This window comes from Alternaria arbusti (genome assembly GCF_024043155.1).
Source record: "Alternaria arbusti strain BMP 1465 chromosome Unknown scaffold_2, whole genome shotgun sequence".
NCBI lineage: Eukaryota > Fungi > Ascomycota > Dothideomycetes > Pleosporales > Pleosporaceae > Alternaria > Alternaria arbusti.
In genome coordinates this window covers 2,561,371-2,578,427 of record NW_026249942.1, presented here as the reverse complement: position 1 = coordinate 2,578,427, position 17,057 = coordinate 2,561,371, and the positions used below count along the sequence as shown (strand labels likewise).

Below are 17,057 nucleotides of genomic sequence, written 5' to 3'. Positions count from 1 at the left end.
GAACTCCAAGCAAGGCCAGCGGGAGAAAGCCCGATTTAGGAGATGTTGGTTCTGTATCATCGGATATACCCTTGCCAGAGTCAGGTTCAGAGGGATGAAGAGGGGTCTCATTCTGAAGATTATCCAAAACGTATTGCATGTATTAGAGGCAGTTATGTACTTCCTATAACTAACCTGCTCTGTTGTACAGTGTCCCTCCACCTCATACAAGAAAAAAACTAAACAGGCCTAGAGCCTACATCGACGCTAGGTTATCTGACTAGTAGGTTTACATGTTGATGTAGGCTGCAGGCCTGTTCAGTTTTTTTTCTCGATTGACGTGCCTCTATTGCATGTCCTCTTAGAGCTGCAGATCATCTGTCGTCATACCTTCCCAAACCAACCCGTGGACTTCGCACCTCACACACCAAACAAACATCACGATACCAAACCCACCCCTCCACCCACACCACCCACCGCACCAAACCCACAACAAACCACGCGTCCTCGCATCCTTCCCTCATCACGATACACGATACCCCACTTCCCAGCCTTAATCCCCCCACCAACCAACAAAGTCCTCACGCGCCCCATCATAGATCGAAGATCCTCATCTCCACAACCACGCAACTTGAAACACGCACACGTTCCCCAGACAGGAAGTTGGTGATGCTGTCGACCCGCCTCACTCAGCATATCCAACGCTGATGGGTCTCGCTTACAACGTAGGATTGGGGATCGTCGTCGATCCACACCTGATTAGAAGTGTGTTGCGGGACGGGGGACGGAAGGGGAGGTGGATTGTTGGAGGTGTACGTCAGCTAATTTTCAAGTAAGAGTACATAAGTGAGTGAGGTCCGAGGAACGGTATCAGTATGCTGTCATCTTGATTTCTATTTGGCTTTTGCCAAGGTGTCACGATCACGATCAGCTCTTGACGTGATGTTGTTGTTATCCCGTGGGGTAGCATGGCATGGCATAGCATAGCATAGCGGGGTATCCTACCCGTCCACTCAACCCAGCCATTCAACCATTCGCCTATCAACAGCCAACATACAAACATCACGATGATATCCCGTCCACGTAACAAACAACCATCACCACGAACCTTAACGCCTCTCCCTCTTACTTACCTCTCAGCACGGAAGCAACCATCCCATCCAGCCATCCAGTCGGATCTCCAGCAACAACGAAGCTAGCCCAGTGTTTGGGTACTAACGCTCACCCGGCGCCCCGGATTATGGTGTGCCAAACTAAGCTATCAACTGAGGAAGGTAAAGCACGATTTCCCCCCCAACCTCAACGGTCTTGGCCGCTTTTCCAGTCAGCTCGCAGCTCCGTCTCAGCACGCTTTATCTCGGCGACCCAACGTTGGGTTGGGTTGGGGTGTAAAAAGGACCGGTTGCCCCCGCCTCTCTTTCCCGTCTCTGTGTTGTCAATTTCTTCGTCTCTCGTCAGCTTTGGGCTTTCTTATACGAACGGGGTCCTGCTCGGTCGGGAGCACTTCGATTTCCTCACTCAAAGCAAATACACTCGCACGTTGGGCACTCTTCCCTTTCGACTGAGATGTTTTATTTGGCATTTCAATCTTGATTCCTCTCGTCCTCAAGGTTCGTTTCGAAAAAAAGGTTTCCTCCACAGCCGAATGTACAAGAAGATGGCTGGACCATACACACATTGGAAAGACCCCTCGCCTCTCCTCTCCTTCCATCCAGGCCACGCTATCCAGCGTGGCCATCATGGTCCTCCCGTCGTCATTGAAAGTATTTGTAAAGTTATATGGGTTTATGTCAAAATAGGCTGAAGCTTCTTGGTGAAGAGATGAAGATTGATCAAGAAAAAAAGACAAGGAAAAGGGAAAAAACTCCGGGATATTTGTTGCAGGTACTAGGCTCTCGACGCAAAGGTGAGCAAAAGACGGCAGGTTCGGATGATTGACCTGTACTTTAACCTCAAGGGCGTCGTCGGGGTTGTGACGGCCCTCTCCTCGGTGTGCAGGCTGCGTCTTTTTCCTTCGCGGAGATAGATTGCTAAATGGCTGGTATTTGGTTTGTGGTACAGGGCCGGAAGTACGGTGGGAAATGGAGGCGATGGAAAGAAACATGGCAAGAGATGTCGGGACGTCGTAAGGGCGTGTCAAGCGCAGAAGGCTCCTACTCCTCCATCCGTCCGAAGATCTCGTCGTCGTCCTCGTCGATGCGGCCGCGGCTGCGCGAGTTGGAGTAACGGTAGTCCTCTTCGTCGGCGAAGTGGTCGTCGTCCATGTCGACGTCCTTGCTCTCGCTGTGGTAGCGGTAGCTGTTGCGCATACTCGACTGCTGCGCGGTGACGGTGGTGCTACCTGACAGGGTACGGGCATTCAGGTCAAAATACTTTGCTGGTAGCGGGGGCACGGGTGGCACGTCCGGCGGGAGCGCAACGGGTCCCGTCTTGGGGGTGCCGTACGAGCAGCTCAGCAGGCCGACGGCGGCAGCGAGGTCAGCATGGTCATTGGCATCGTCATGGTAGGAGCCGGCAACCGAGGTGCCTGACGTAGTGGGGCGGTCAGACACGTTGCTCCACTGGCGATAGTGGTGGCCATTACCATTGTCGGAAAAGACGGTAGACTGGTAGGATTGGCTGTAAGCGGAGCTGTTGGCCGAGTAGCGCTTGAGGGAGCGGGTGCCAAAGTGCGAGTGAGGGTAGGATCCTACGGCATGGTCTTCGAGTTGCGGGGGCGGGGTAGTTTCAGTGGAGCTCAACTCCTCACGCAGGTCAGACGAACCCGAGGCGGGCGGGGACGAGCGGTCGCTGGTCTCGCCGTCGCTCTCCTTGTTCATGGCGACGAGGACCGAGGCGGCCTCGAGCAGCTGGACCTGCTGGTGCTTGGAGATGAGCAGCTTAGATGTGTACTGCCATTCAGGCGTGTGTTCCCAACTAGAAGAAAAGTCAACGCGGAACTATCAAGAGGCATGGCAGTCTATGTGTGCGTGCGAGAGAGGAAAGGGCATTCGTCATGAGTCGTGAAAGTATGTGGGAGGGCCATAGTCGGCCAAGGGTTACTAACAGGTGCTTGGTCAGACAGCTGCTGTGCTTGTAGCCTTTCCCACATTTTTCACATCTCAGATCGCTACCACTTCGCTTGCCGTCGCCCTTGGACAGGCGAGAGCCCTCGCTCGCGCGACGGTTCCGCGACTTGGAGTTGGCCTTGTCCTGCTCCAACATGGTTGCGAGTGTCGGTCCGTCGGTGAGAGCCTCGCTTTTAGCCGCCGCGGCGCCATAACTGCTGGGCCCAAACTGCGCGCCATTGCCGGGCATGCTCGACGCCATTGTGGAGTGGAGGGCCATGTTGGGGCCCCGGAACTGCGACGTCGGCTTGGACGAGCGGCGCAGGCCATTGCTGCTGCCTCCCTCGAGCGGCGCCCCTGACATGCCCTTGGCCGCCGCCGCAATGGCCGCGACATTGGACGCAGGCGTCTGGCTCATGCTCTTCCGGCGTGTGACGCGATGCGCCGGGTTGAGGTTGGCGGCGGATATCGAGTGCGAGTGCGGGCGGTTCTTGGGGAGCGAGCCGGCCATGGTGCTCGACGAGTGCCGTTGCTGGCTGGCGGGTCGGACGTTGATGGGCTCCTGGCAGGCGGCACGGTCAGCGCAACTCGGGGCGGTCAATTGGGATAATGTGTATAGGTACCTTGTGGACAGTCATGCTTGCAGTAAAAAAGTCGCCGGCCGGGTGTTTGCTTTGTTGTCCGCTTCGTCAGCAAGGCAGCGGAGTAGTTGCACAGCCTCCGAGGTGTCGGAGGTAATAGAGCGAGATGCGGCTGAGAGACAATGCAGGGCAGCGCAGGCGTGGGCGGTACAAATAATAATCCAAGATGTGTGCGAGAGGCGTCTGCTAGCTGGAGAGGCGCTGATTTCAAAAATAAAGCGTGTGGACAGGTCCCGGAATGCTATTCGACAAGTGGGGTGATGCCCGAGCTTCTGATATGGAGTTACTGTGTCCAACAGAGAGTCTCGATTCGCAGCCTCAGAAATGCGGCCAAATATCCCCGTTTCAGACCCGGCAGCGGTAATAATCAAGGTTAAGGGAGTGGGTGAGATGGGTGCAGCGGTGGCAGCGGCCAGGAACTTTTTATTATTTGGTCGCAAACATGGCACGCGGCATCTGGGGTCAGCCGGACGCTCACAGCCCACGCCCGACCAACGTGACTGATAGCGAGACCCCGGCCGCCTCCTCCTCAAAAGGTACGCGGCAATGCCGTGGCTGAAGCGACAAACGAGGCCGCCCATGCTGCCGCTCCTATTAAAGACCGCACGGGGCCGTGGCGGGCAGGGAGCGCACCATCGCCCTCGCCCTCTGATTGCATGTTTCACCCATGTTGCTGCTCCAGACACCTCTGACTCTGGCTGCCTCTGCTGCCTCTCCTGCGCATCCCCATGCACAAATCCAGGAACCCTTTGTGCGTGTTCCTGGCGCAACGCAGGTTCTCGAGGCCCCTCGTTAGTGCGCCATACCGTGTGAGCCCCCGCGGCTGTGATTCGAGCGTGATTTCATGTCAAGACACCTGGTCCCGCAATAGGGAACGCCGATCTCGAGCTACTTTGCCCATGGCCGCTTGGGCCAGTCCGGTTCGGGCGGATCAAGGACACGGGGAACCGAGCGCTTGTCTGGAGTGCTGTGGCTAAGGCGAGCCGATCGCTGCTGTGTCGGGCTGCGCGCGCTACACAAGAGATCATCGCCTGCCAACAGGTGTTTGCGCGACCCTCTCTTTTCCTCATTGCAGACAATGGGCAGTTTGCATTCTGGCGACTGATGGCAAAAGACTTATCTGACTCCACCCACCTGGGCACCCACTCGCAAACCGCTCGGATAGCAGGCCAGGCTTGGCGTCATCGCGATCGGTCGCGCACACGGCGTCTGTGCTGCACATTATCGCGCAAGCCACCACCCTGTCGTCTTGCTCGCTGCTGTGGGGTCGCTGGGTGTTGAGTGGTGCGGCACCTGCACCACACAGTCAAAGACACATGACAGCCTGCCAGCCGTACAATAAAACCGCTCGCTCCTACGCTCCTGGCTGGACCGCCTGTCGTCCTACCACCGCTGCGATCGGCTAAGATCAACGGGTCGAGATCGTGGCCTGTCGCAGGGATGCATAGAGTGCCACAGTGACGGATAGTCACTGGCAATGGCATTGTTCGTTGTCGTCGGAGTCCGGGCAGCAGAATGCCATACACGCGTAGTATCCACTTGTCGGTGTAGCCTCTCACCACCAATAACCACCTACGGTAGAGCAGCCGTCTGGCATCAAACTGAGCGGTCCGCAGCTTTGGAATTGGGTACACTGGGCATGTGTAAGACGTTCCGGTGGTGTCTATGCCCATGCAGGTGCTAGAGGGGTGCAATTCGCGCCTGCCGATTCGGGAGTCCCACGGCCTTGGAATAGCTTCGTTGCGAGATTGCGCGCCTTAGCTGAGGGGTCGACGACGCCACAACCTGCATACCCTCACATCACTGTACTATGGTATAATAATTGCATGTTGCACATAACTGCGTCGAGTAACAGATTCCGGTGTCTTGACGGCCCAAGTGAGGAGTCAGGTCCACCGCGGACAAAACCTCCGCATCAACCAGGATTGAGCTTGTTGGTCGCACGTGTCAAGATTTAGTCCAAAAGTTACTTGGTTTGGGACGGAACTCGCCCACGGTCGCGGTGAGAGTGGGCTGTGCGGATCTGTGCCAGCTAAGTTTCACGTCAGCAATGTGACGTCAGTCATTACTTGAGACAAAAAAAGTTAAGTTCCTGCATCGGGGTGGCATATCCTCGGCGTGCATCGTGGGCTGGCCAGATGCACACACAGTGACGTGTGTGCATTTGTGATTCTTTATACCGAGACATGTTTGATGCGGGCCTTGTCGGCTTTGCGGATGTCCGCAGAATGTATCCAGCTACTTCTCCAGCGGTAAACGGTTGTGAAAACGGACATTGCTGTATGTTTTCATGTGGAGACGGTGTAACAGACCGCCATGTATGTATGCATCTAGTGTCTTCTTGCACGCAGTCGCCAACATGAAGCAGAGGCCATCTCAACGATGCTTTGTAGGGGCTGGTAAAGCAGCTAAGAGCGACGTTCATTTCCACATCGCATAGTTTCTGGCTGTGCCTCAAATTGTAACTTCAACAAGCCTCACTGCACTCTTACCAGGTCGAGATGGCTTGAGCTCTGGAGGTAATGTATCCGCAGTCAAGATGGGTCTTGCCGAGCAGTTGATGTGATGCAGATGCTCCAGTCACCAGCGTAGAAGACTTAGGAATCGTGACGCTCATCATGAGCTCTGTCTACGGGTTCTGGATAGAAACAGCATCGATATGCCAAATTGAAGTAGTTGTGTCGGAATGCATTCGCACGCCAAGTACTTTCCGATCTTAGTAAGTCAGTCACGTGCACGAATTCGTCACTGCTCTCGGCGATCTCCAAAGCATCTGCCTGCAACATCGCAACCGCTATCGCCTCATCACGACGCAAACAACCGCCGTCCATCACTCTCCAGATCTTCAGAACCTCAGTCGCCGCTTAGACCCCCGCAAAAACCGCACCACAGCCCTATCACGATTTCACGATGGCGGACGCTTCCGCGCAACCCAAGCCTAGCAGCAGCGTCAAGCTCGTGCTGCTAGGAGAAGCAGCCGTTGGAAAGGTACGGAGTAGGAAAGACTCATCGCGACTCTAAACTGACGCCTACCAAGTCATCTCTCGTTATGCGCTTCGTCAACAACGACTTCCAAGAGAACAAAGAGCCTACTATCGGAGGCACGTACACAGCCACGTGCGGAGATGTTGCTCAACAACCACCCGCATCTCCACACTGCCAAACTATGACTAACGTACCATGTGACAGCTGCATTCTTGACACAGAAATGCAACCTACCAACCCGAACCATCAAGTTTGAGATCTGGGATACCGCAGGCCAAGAACGCTTCGCCTCGCTCGCGCCCATGTACTACCGCAACGCCCAAGCCGCCCTCGTCGTCTACGACATCACAAAGCCCTCTTCCCTCACAAAAGCCCAACACTGGGTCGCCGAACTGCACCGCCAAGCCTCCCCAGGTATCGTCATCGCGCTTGTAGGAAATAAGTTCGATCTGGCGACCGCTGCCGACGAAGAGAACCCAGAAGACGCAGATGACGCCCCCGCAGCTGAGGGCGAGGACGAGCCAACAGAGGATGGAGCCGACTCCAGGAGAGTACCTAGCAAGACTGCAAAGGCATACGCAGACGAGGAGAGCTTGCTGTTCTTCGAGACGAGTGCAAAGACGGGGCACAACGTTGCCGAGGTCTTCACTGCCATCGCAAATGCTATCCCAGAGACGAGCTTGAAGGGGCCTCGTGGTGTGGGTGGACAGACAAACTTGAACAGGCAAGAGGATGCGCGGGTGAACCTAGGCAGCGCACGGACGGAGGGTCCTAAGGAGGGTTGCGCATGCTGAAGAGATGCATGCGGATGCGGTGTCGTGCGGATTTGCTAATGCTCACAGAGGAGCTCGATCGCTACGAAGACTTGCGGGCACAATTGATGTGTTCAACTCCGGATTATCAACATTAGGCGTTGGATGGAATGATATACTTTATATTGCCGTCAATATTATGGCGTATATGCTGCGTGAGACGTGCGACTGGGTTGTCTGTCCCAGGCAGCTTGACTACACCTACAATGACCTTTAACATAGTGTTCCCGCTTGGGAAGCTCTATTGCAGAGTGTAGTTCAAACACCGGAAGTAGTCAAACGGCTATGAAATTTCGCGTTGCCGCATACATGGTGTTATATTTCGATAAACAAGTAGTATGCAAGACGATGTATACCCCAGCCTGATTTTCCTCACAAAGTCGTGTCTGTTGCCGCCATGTTCGTCGTTGCTTCCCTAAAAGACGCGCCAAGAGCTATCCCTTCACTCAGGTTGGCGCGCCAACAACCATCCCTGCCAGGGGCTCTAATATGCCCCACTTGCACACACGACGCGCTCATTTGCACTCAACCACCAATCTAACGATACCAGCCATGGCACCAGCTCATCATAAACGTCTCGTACCGCCGGAGGTACTAGAAAAGAAGGCCAAACCCGCGCCATGGGTTGAGAAACTCTTCTCGGGCATTCACGATGCAGATACCTCAACGCGCAAGAGCACGCGCAGGGGTACGCGTAAGAGCGCGCGAACCCCTCAAAGCGAAAGCACCGGCGATTCGCCTTTCTTCGCCCTGCCGCTAGACATCAGAGATCGAATTCTTCATTACACTCTTGCGGGGACCATAATCCGCTTTCGCCACTACAACACCTCTGTCATGGCTCAGTATACCCAAAATGGAGACGATACCGTCCGTTGGACGACTTTCGATGAATCCTTCCATGCGGACGGTCTTCCCTCGTACTGGGCACAATTCAAAGACGCCAAATGGCACAGCGGCAAGGGTCTTCCGGGGTGGATGATGCTCAACAAACAAATGCTCCAAGAGTGTGTCCACCAGTTCCACAGGGAAGCCATCTTTTAGCAAAATGACTTCTTCTTAACGCCGATCTATCCCTCTGCAAAGCCCCTAGGCTTGTTTCGTCTCGACAAAGCGAGAATTGTACGGATCAATACTCAGATCATTTGCCATCTGGAAGGGTGGAAAAGTCTGGACGAGGATAAGTACACTGTCATCCGCCTGCATGGAAAGCAAGAAGAGTGTACCAAGCAATTTATATATCACCTGTCGACCTTCACGCCAGTACTGCAGATACTCAGTCTGAGCGTGTACGATTTCTATGGATGGCAAACATGCAACGTCTCTCACCACCCATTTCGCTCGAAACTCACAGGATTGATTGAGAAAGTAGACCAATCTGCCTGCAAATTTCGCTCGGAACTCACTTTCCTTGAACGACTACCCAAGAACTTGCAGAAGGTCACTTTTGAAGTGGTTACGAAGTACAGGAAACCGAGAGTCTATACCGAGAGCGAGTTGGATAGCACCTTTCAGATATGTATGCGGCTTCTCAAAGATGAGCTGAGACGAATCGGAGAGATTCTTGTGGGTGGCGAGGGGGCATTCGCTACGGAAGAGGTGGTAGACTTGGTACCCGCAACAGGTTCATTGGCAGACAATCATCGGAAACTCGACACTATTTGGGGTTTGACAATAACGTCGCCTATGTACAGACGGACACAGCTGATGAGATGATCAGCCGGTGTCGTGCGAAAGAGGAAGGAACGCAGATGCCTCGCACAGCAGCTCTGGGTGTACAGTCGACGGAAGAGTGGTGCTTTCCTGCAGGAGAGGCTTCGGGAACTTTGGGCGTGTAGAGATGAAGATCTGGTCGGCACGATTGCTATCCATGTCCTTTCAGGGTCATCGTCTCAATCCCAGTTGCTAAACTCCTCGGATTGTTTGAACCATTATCGTTGTCAGACTGGACATCTTCCCAGTGTGTAGTCGTTTGGAAGGCATCTATTAGCACGAGAGATACGACGAACCCCCGTATAGCTCTCTGAGCTGCAGTTGACATTATTTATAAAATTATGTCTCCTGAAAGCTGTTCGAAAGTGTATGGTTTATGTAGACCGAATGGGGTGTCTTCCGTGGATGGGAGGTGTCGAGCTGCTGCAGTAGATACTACAAGCTATACGCAAGATACCTGAACACCGAGATAGTGCGATCAGATATGACTTTTGAGAGGAAATTTATCTTGAGATCATTTGGCAGGCATCTTCACGAGGCAGTCGCGTTCCTATTATTGAACGTGTAGCGCATCCAATCATTGCGGGGTCGCCACACAAAAGTCGACCCGCACTAACCTTTTGCGCCTGCCTGCGCCTACCAACTCCATCTTTCCCCAAGGCCATCAATCTGACTCATTACGCATCATCCTTCTCGACTAGGAAAGAACTGGAGTCCTGCTATCTTATAATAGTACTCTGATCGAAACCCTCCGCAAACATTTCACGACTCATCACAAGATCTTTTAAAGCCATGGCAAGAGGTGGTCGAGGCGGCGGTAATCGCAATCCAGCGAACCAATCGAGAGATGTGCAGGTGTCAAGAAAAGTTAGTTGGTTATTGCGACATGGTGCTGGTCAAGAGGGCTTGAAGCTGGGAAAGGGCGGGTATGTCAATGTGCAGGAGGCGGTAAGTTTATTCACCACTTTATGTTCTGGGAATTCAGATACACGTTCAACCAGAAGACGTGGGTATCTGAAGGCTTTCATGTCTGCTCATATAGGAACAAAGTAAGCAGTAGCATCATACGGGAGACTGACACTCCCCAGCTCAACACCAAAACTCTCAAGGGCTTAAAAGTCACATTCCCTGAACTCCGCGACATCGTCGCCAACAACGACAAACAGCGCTACTCCATGATCCTAGCATCCTCACTCGACCAGGATTCATCCGATAGCGCAGTAGCACCACAAGAGCAACCCACACCAGATGCACTTGGAGGTATACCAGAATCCGATAACCCAGCCGACTACCTAATCCGCGCCAACCAAGGCCACTCCATCAAAGTTGACACTGAAGGCCTCCTCACGCCCATCACCCAGGAAGCCGGCAATGTCCCCGAAACAGTCGTCCACGGCACTAACGAAAAGGCCTGGAACCTCATCCTCAAAGGCGGCGGTATGCGACGCATGGGACGCAACCACATGCACTTTGCATCCGGCCTCCCCGCTGGATTCAAAGCCCTCGACGACTCCACCACGGAGGAAAAGGAAGCCGCACCCGTCATCTCAGGCATGCGCACAAACTCCACGATCCTCATTTACATCGACATCAATGCTGCGCTTGCTGCTGGTATCAAGTTTTTCCTCTCGGAGAACGGTGTCATACTTACGGAGGGCAATGAGCAAGGACTGCTTTCGTATGAGTTCTTCAAGAGGGTTGAGAGTAGGAAGAAGGATGGTGGCGTGTTGATGAGTGGGGGGATGTTGCCTGAGGGTGTGGTTGTGGATGTTGAGGCGTGGGAGAAGGAGGTTGGGGATGGGCAGAGGGGGAAGAAGGGTGGACGGGGAGGTGGGAGAGGAGGAAGAGGCGGTGGACGAGGTGGCAGTGGTGGTGGGAAGGAAAGGGCGGTAGATGACGTGGGTGATGCGAATACTGGTGCTTGAGTGTGATCAAAATTGCGGAGAAGTCAAAGAGACGTACATGTGGTAAAGGCGATGAATGACCAAACGACAGATTAGAGACTGGTTGTCGTATGTGCTGGATTTGAGAAGCCACATATTGCTTACCCACTCCAATTTGGGTTGCAGAGTAGCTATCGGCAACATGTCTTTGTAGCGTTCAGGCAGACATTTCACTCAAAAAGTAGTACCACAAAGTTGAATATTGAATCGTGATGTATTGAATCGGGATGTAATCATCGACCGTAGACGAAATTATGAAAGGTGTTGCAGAGGTATATAACAGAATGCCGCCCATGTACTCATGATTGAACGCCGACCGACCCGTGACAAAGGAAAAAAAGTATAAACACAAGAAGGGTAAAAACATTAGAACTTAAAAGCGTCTTTGCGCTGTAAACTTTTTGGACTCGTACTCAGATCCATTGATGGTTTTGCTTCTCCACGTCGACATTTGTATCGGCGGGAGGCGTTGTTTGTTGCATAGCGAAGTAGTCCCGAGCGACAACACCCTCGCTTCGTAGCAGAGGGCTGCTGGGACGCGTTGTACTGACGTGGTGGGGTGGTTGCAGGCCAGGGGAGTGGGCGTGCTCGGGCTCTGTGATGATGGCGTAAGAACCACCACCCGTCTCGACACGATCCATTGGTGAAACACCGTCGTCGTGGTCGTCGCCTTCATCTATGCTGCCACGTGTACCGATGGTGCGCACCGTCATGCGTCGACCGAGACCACATTCTGGGCTGGCTTGTTCTTCCTCAAGACGGATGACGACCTCGACAGCCTTTTCGTCCTCGATAACCTTGGGATGACGCTTGGCAAAGTAGCGGGCGTACTTGTAGAGTGACCAGTAGCAGCTGGCGACGTTGATGACAGTCAAGACCATCTTGTACGGTAGGTAGTACACGTACATGAGCACCCAGCCAACGCGCTCGCCCTTGCGGCGGAGATGGACTTCGTTGAAGAGGACGCTGTTGATGAGGTACATGACGACGGTGGCGGCGAGGAGGTAACCGCAGAACGAGGGGCGGACGTAGAACGAGATTGGTAGAATGAAGGGTGTGAGGAGGTAGAGCAGAGTTTCGTAGACCTGGTGAGACTGTTAGAATTTGATGAGTGAGAAACGAATTGTGAGTTACTAACCTCTTGGAAGACGAAGATCTTTGCGCCAATCTCCCACCAGCCGAGCTTCCAGCTACCGAAGATATAGGCCATGTTGTAGTACATTCCGTTGACGAAGAAGAAGTTCCATCGCTTGAAGCGTTGCGAGAAGATGGTCATCTCGCCGAAACCACCACGAGAGCCACCGCCAGAGATGAAGACAGCGGTAGGTGTTTCGGTTTCGACGAATACCTGCGAGCACATCTTGATGCGACATCCGAGTTTGCGGGCGACGTGACCGAAGAACCAATCTTCAGAGACACTGAAACCGGGGTGTTCGTGGAAAGTCTTGACGAGGAGTTCGCGGTCCCAAAGGGAGATAGCACCGTGGGGGAAGGTGGCAGAACCAATCTTACCAGCAAACTCGCGCTGGATACCACTGAGCTTGTATTCGAGATCCTGGGCTTGTTGGCAAAGGTTGCCCTTTGACCCATTTGGTCCGACGGATTTGATGGTGTAGCCAATGCACTGGACCCTGCCAACTAGACGTTCAGTAACAACCGGGAAGTTATCGGGCAGTGCGCAGTCGTCGTCGATGAGCAATACGTTCTTGAAAGCCTTCGCAGCGTAGCAACCGACGAACTGAGCGACAATCTTTGATCCGATGGGCGACCAGATGTGGTTCACGCCGTATGGGCGGCACACTTCTTCCGTGTTGTCGAGAGGTGTAGGGCTGTTACCGTTGGCGATGACGAAGATGTGCGATGGAGGGAAGATCTTCAAAGCGGCCTCAAGTGTGTTGGCGATGAGTCCAGCAGACTTGTAGCAAGGAATCATAAGGCAGGTGTCGGAAACATTGGACTGGATCTTGGTCTCTGTGGTGTAGTCGGCAGGGGGCGGGTCCTTCTCGAAGAGGATGAGCAGAGGAGCGAATGCGTAGCTGGGGTATGTTAGTAAAAGAAGAGGTAGCGATGCAACTGTGTCAACTCACAATAGCGCTATTCCAAGCACGATACCGAAACCACCAGCGATGACAAACTTTGTGGCCACGACCCAGTAGAGCCACCACACAGCACCCTTCCACAGCGGAATTCCGATAAGAACAAAGTAGACGAAGAGTATCAGGAAGAGGTAGATGGCGTACTCGAAGGTGTACTGCACCCACTTCTTTCGCTGAATCTCTTGTCCCTTTTGCTTCGCCTTTTCGTAAGTACCAAACATCTCACTCCTCTTGAAGTAAGATGCATTGGTCATCTTCCGCTGGAGAGCGTTGGGGACCATGGCATCAACAACGGACTCTAGAGTCCCTTTCCGGGGCCGACCACCCTGGTGTGCAGCTTCAGGTTCCTGAGGCAAGGAGGCTGTTGAATTCCGGTAAGAGTTGTTCTGTGTTGCGAAAGGATTGTCTTTGATCGAGTTGGGCCTGGTCGCGAAAGGGTCCTCGTTCGACCACTTTGACGACGCAGTCGTAGTCCTGTTGAGAGAGTTGGGCGATGGTGCACGACTGCCCCGAGGACTGAGAGCTAGAACGTCCGTTGACCCGGGGATGTAAGAAAGGGTCCTGAAGGGTCTGATGTTTTCCTCTGTTGGTGATGGTAGTACCCCGCTTTGCTGCGACATTCTTTTGGGACCAGTGTTACTGAACCAAGAGAATCGATTACTCCTCCTGCGTTCGCCCTGCGTCTCTGTGCGTTCGAGATTGGTAGAGCGTTGGGTGCCATTTCGGTGTAAGCCTGAGTCCTGAGTTGGTCGACGACGTATGCTTCCTATGCCGTTGGGATCGAGGAAAGGGTTCTCTGCTTGAGGCTCCCATGTTCCATGTGAGGTATACGTCTTGTCGCGTTTGGATCCAAGGTTACCAGTGGCCCGAAGTAGATGCGCAGGGACAGTGACATCCTGTACGATCTCACTGGACTTTCGTCCATGTGCGTAAGTCATGTCTGCCAATTGATGTTCTGCAAGAGTATCGGAAGGAAGGCCGGAAGGAAGACCGGATGGAGAGGTCATGTTGTATTAATGATGACCAAGATGAAGGTCCCGGGGTAGCTGTGTCTGTGAAATAACGGACGGGGGTACCCCATTAATACTCGGGAGCCATCTCCAGACCTTGTACGATGTCCAACCTCTAGTCGGGTAGTCGGACAGCCACATCGGGCGATCCGACTATGAAATCTCCTCCTATGTGCTATTACCGATCCACATGGTAGGTGTGGGTACAACCCGGCGTCGATCATCATGGAGGGCGGCATGCACGTGTTGGAGGCATGTTGAATGATGCGCCACAAATGCGGTTGACAGTGACGTTTAGAGCGAGGGCTAGATCTGGAAAGTTTCCACGCCACTGAATCGCAACGGAGCCTTACTAGTTCCCGTCTACTTCTACTCCAAGTAGCTCGAGATGGATTTGCGTTTCTGATGACCCTGTTCGGAGCACGGGGTTTGACGCCTCAGGCCGTGGATCTGTGGTCGTATTGCATCACTATATCGTTTGGCCATGTGAGTTTGACGTGTCTTCGAAGGCCATTTTCCGATGTATGATGGAAGGCAAGGAACCCACACTCGTATAAGCGTGGCCAAAGAAATGACCTTCCAGTACCTTTAGGTGGGTTGTAGCATAACCCCTGCAAGTCTCGCCCACGTACCTGTCCATGGACAGAGCAGCTGAAAAGATGGATTCTGACAGCATCGCCGACATGGATAGGGCCCGTGCACTGCCACTGTCTGAGCTAAAACAGTGGGCGCCGTGAATTGGAACGTGTACTAAACGACCTCTTCGGGGTTGACAAGTAGTTCGAGGCGTAGACTGAGGCTGTGGCCAAGAAGTGCCGTCTGGACATGACTCCGAATCTTACTGTGCAGTAGGTCATCTTAGATCGATGGAAGAAAGAGTTTGCATCTCGATACCGGTGCTGCGCGCAATGATATCATAGTCGTTGCGCTGTGGAAGTCGTGTTCGACTTCTACGCCTCGGTCCTTGGCCGTACACATGCATTCTGAACCCGTCCGGAAGCAGCGCCCGAGAAGATTTTCATCTCGCACTCGTAAACACGGTGGACTGGGCCTTCTACTTCCACGGCATCATCCGTGCTGCTGACAACGCAGGCCCCTGCGTTGCAGCCTCGGAGAAAGCTTCACCGCGCTTGCGCAGGTACTCAGGGTAATTGTCGTGTTGTTGAGGCCGAGGACGAAGTAGGCAAGGTGACATGGGAGCCTTGCAGAGAGAGTTCAAGGGTGCTTTGCTATTACGCAACTTTGCAGGGCATCCCGCTGGAAGTCGGCGTTTCTTTTGAACGGTTGGCGCTACTATAGTCTAACATGTCAGTGCCGTTCGGGTACCACAACCTGGGAGGCTTCGAGGCTCACGTTGTGGCGATGGCAAATCATTGTCGCGGGGTCGCAATTTACCCAGCTGTTCAGTTGCCAGGAGTTCGTGATCGGGAATCACCAAGAGATGTACGAGTGAGTGTTGCTGACAACTCGACGATGAGGTCCAAATTGCAGAACGCCGTTCCCGCCCGGGCCGCTGCCAAGGCCGGATGTCATTCGTTACGTCAGGCCCGCAACACGAGAGAAGCCTTTGCTGGACGTTTGACCATCCGTTAAGAATAGCCAACTTCAACCCTTGATCCCACCCCACCAATACAACACGAGATGAGTTCCTACGTGTCCCAATACCCGCCGGCTGTTGAGTTCGACCCTGCATACAAGAAATTCTTCGAGGACTTCTACGCTACGTCCGATGCAGCAGAAGCGCATGAGGAATACGTCCAGTACTTCACTAAGGATGCAACCCTCGTCATGGCCTCCAAGAGGGTGGTCGGCCGGGAAGGTGTGTCGCATTGCTTTTTGTTTTCAGCCTTGCGAACGGCTCCCTGGAATTCCATCGCCCTTCAATAATCTACCGGGCTAATTCATGGGCGTAGAGATCTTGGCCCTGCGCAAAAGTATGTGGGAGAAAGTTTCAACGAGAACGCACAAGCCACTCCAAGTGTTTCCGTTCGGTCCGAAGTCAGACGAGGTTATGTTGTACGGGACGGTCAAGTACGGCTTCAAGGCAGGCGGAGAATCTAGTAAAGATTGGGCTGCAAGGGCGCACCTAGTCAAAGAGGACGGTGGCAAGGTGAAGATGAACTTCTATCAAGTCTACCTGGTGCGACACTCACCTCCTGTTCGCGTTCGTATATGTGGATTTGAAGCTAACCACGATGCTCAGGATACCGGGGCTTAGAATACCGGAGCTTAGACCAGGCAGGTAGATCTTATGTAGATCTACGATCGATTATAGGGGCTTTTCCGGCGCATGCAGTGTTTAAAACAACCGGCATACCGAGGTGACATTCACCGGTGTACTGTGAACACTACTTCAGTGCTTACTTTGGTACGCTTTCAAACGAAGCGGTCTTTAGGAGAGGCCTCATATTCGGATCGGGCGGCGCAAGTACCGGGTCCACTTCACTCTGAAACACGCGCTGCGGAACCCTCCCGAACTATACAAAATTGTAAAGTGAACTGGAGATTAACGCATGGGGCTCTTCTTTACTATGCGGATGTGAGGGCCGCCATCGAGTAGACGATGTATCCCGGTCAGTCACTTGGTTGTCATAAAACCTTACGATTCACGTTGTCGTACAACCCGACAGCCCAGATGCGAAAGTTCTAGATTACCTGTAGGTATCCCAGCACCGCCTCATCTCAAAAACATCATGCAAATTATTTCGAGCGCTGCGATGAATCAGGGTCCTGCAGGGCCAAGTGTTGCTTTTTCCAACGTGGTGTTGCCCTGGAAAGAATTTCAGTTACACATACATTGGTTCTGCCCCTGGAACTACTGTTACGGAACTTAG

At 53.4% G+C, this 17,057-nt stretch overlaps 6 protein-coding genes across 6 annotated transcripts; 4 read left to right on the top strand and 2 right to left on the bottom strand.

Moving 5' to 3' along the window:
- Nucleotides 1-2,132: 2,132 nt before the first annotated feature.
- On the bottom strand, nt 2,133-3,537 carry J4E86_002474 (uncharacterized protein; the record flags this gene model as incomplete). The annotated part of the gene is made up of 2 exons (XM_051443033.1): nt 2,133-2,895; nt 3,026-3,537. The coding sequence occupies 2 exons, from the start codon at nt 3,535-3,537 to the stop codon at nt 2,133-2,135; spliced, it is 1,275 nt and encodes a 424-aa protein (XP_051306621.1).
- A 3,040-nt stretch (nt 3,538-6,577) lies between these two features.
- J4E86_002473 (uncharacterized protein) lies at nt 6,578-7,446 on the top strand (the record flags this gene model as incomplete). The annotated part of the gene is made up of 3 exons (XM_051443032.1): nt 6,578-6,655; nt 6,705-6,768; nt 6,857-7,446. The coding sequence occupies 3 exons, from the start codon at nt 6,578-6,580 to the stop codon at nt 7,444-7,446; spliced, it is 732 nt and encodes a 243-aa protein (XP_051306620.1).
- Nucleotides 7,447-8,298: 852 nt separating this feature from the next.
- J4E86_002472 (uncharacterized protein) lies at nt 8,299-8,505 on the top strand (the record flags this gene model as incomplete). The annotated part of the gene is made up of 2 exons (XM_051443031.1): nt 8,299-8,468; nt 8,490-8,505. 2 exons carry the CDS (start codon nt 8,299-8,301, stop codon nt 8,503-8,505), a joined length of 186 nt encoding a protein of 61 aa, XP_051306619.1.
- A 1,461-nt stretch (nt 8,506-9,966) lies between these two features.
- Nucleotides 9,967-11,099, top strand: J4E86_002471 (uncharacterized protein; the record flags this gene model as incomplete). Its single annotated transcript, XM_051443030.1, has 2 exons — nt 9,967-10,122; nt 10,263-11,099. 2 exons carry the CDS (start codon nt 9,967-9,969, stop codon nt 11,097-11,099), a joined length of 993 nt encoding a protein of 330 aa, XP_051306618.1.
- Nucleotides 11,100-11,530: 431 nt separating this feature from the next.
- Nucleotides 11,531-14,220, bottom strand: J4E86_002470 (uncharacterized protein; the record flags this gene model as incomplete). The annotated part of the gene is made up of 3 exons (XM_051443029.1): nt 11,531-12,202; nt 12,256-13,153; nt 13,205-14,220. 3 exons carry the CDS (start codon nt 14,218-14,220, stop codon nt 11,531-11,533), a joined length of 2,586 nt encoding a protein of 861 aa, XP_051306617.1.
- Nucleotides 14,221-15,864: 1,644 nt separating this feature from the next.
- Nucleotides 15,865-16,441, top strand: J4E86_002469 (uncharacterized protein; the record flags this gene model as incomplete). Its single annotated transcript, XM_051443028.1, has 2 exons — nt 15,865-16,042; nt 16,137-16,441. 2 exons carry the CDS (start codon nt 15,865-15,867, stop codon nt 16,439-16,441), a joined length of 483 nt encoding a protein of 160 aa, XP_051306616.1.
- Nucleotides 16,442-17,057: the final 616 nt, after the last annotated feature.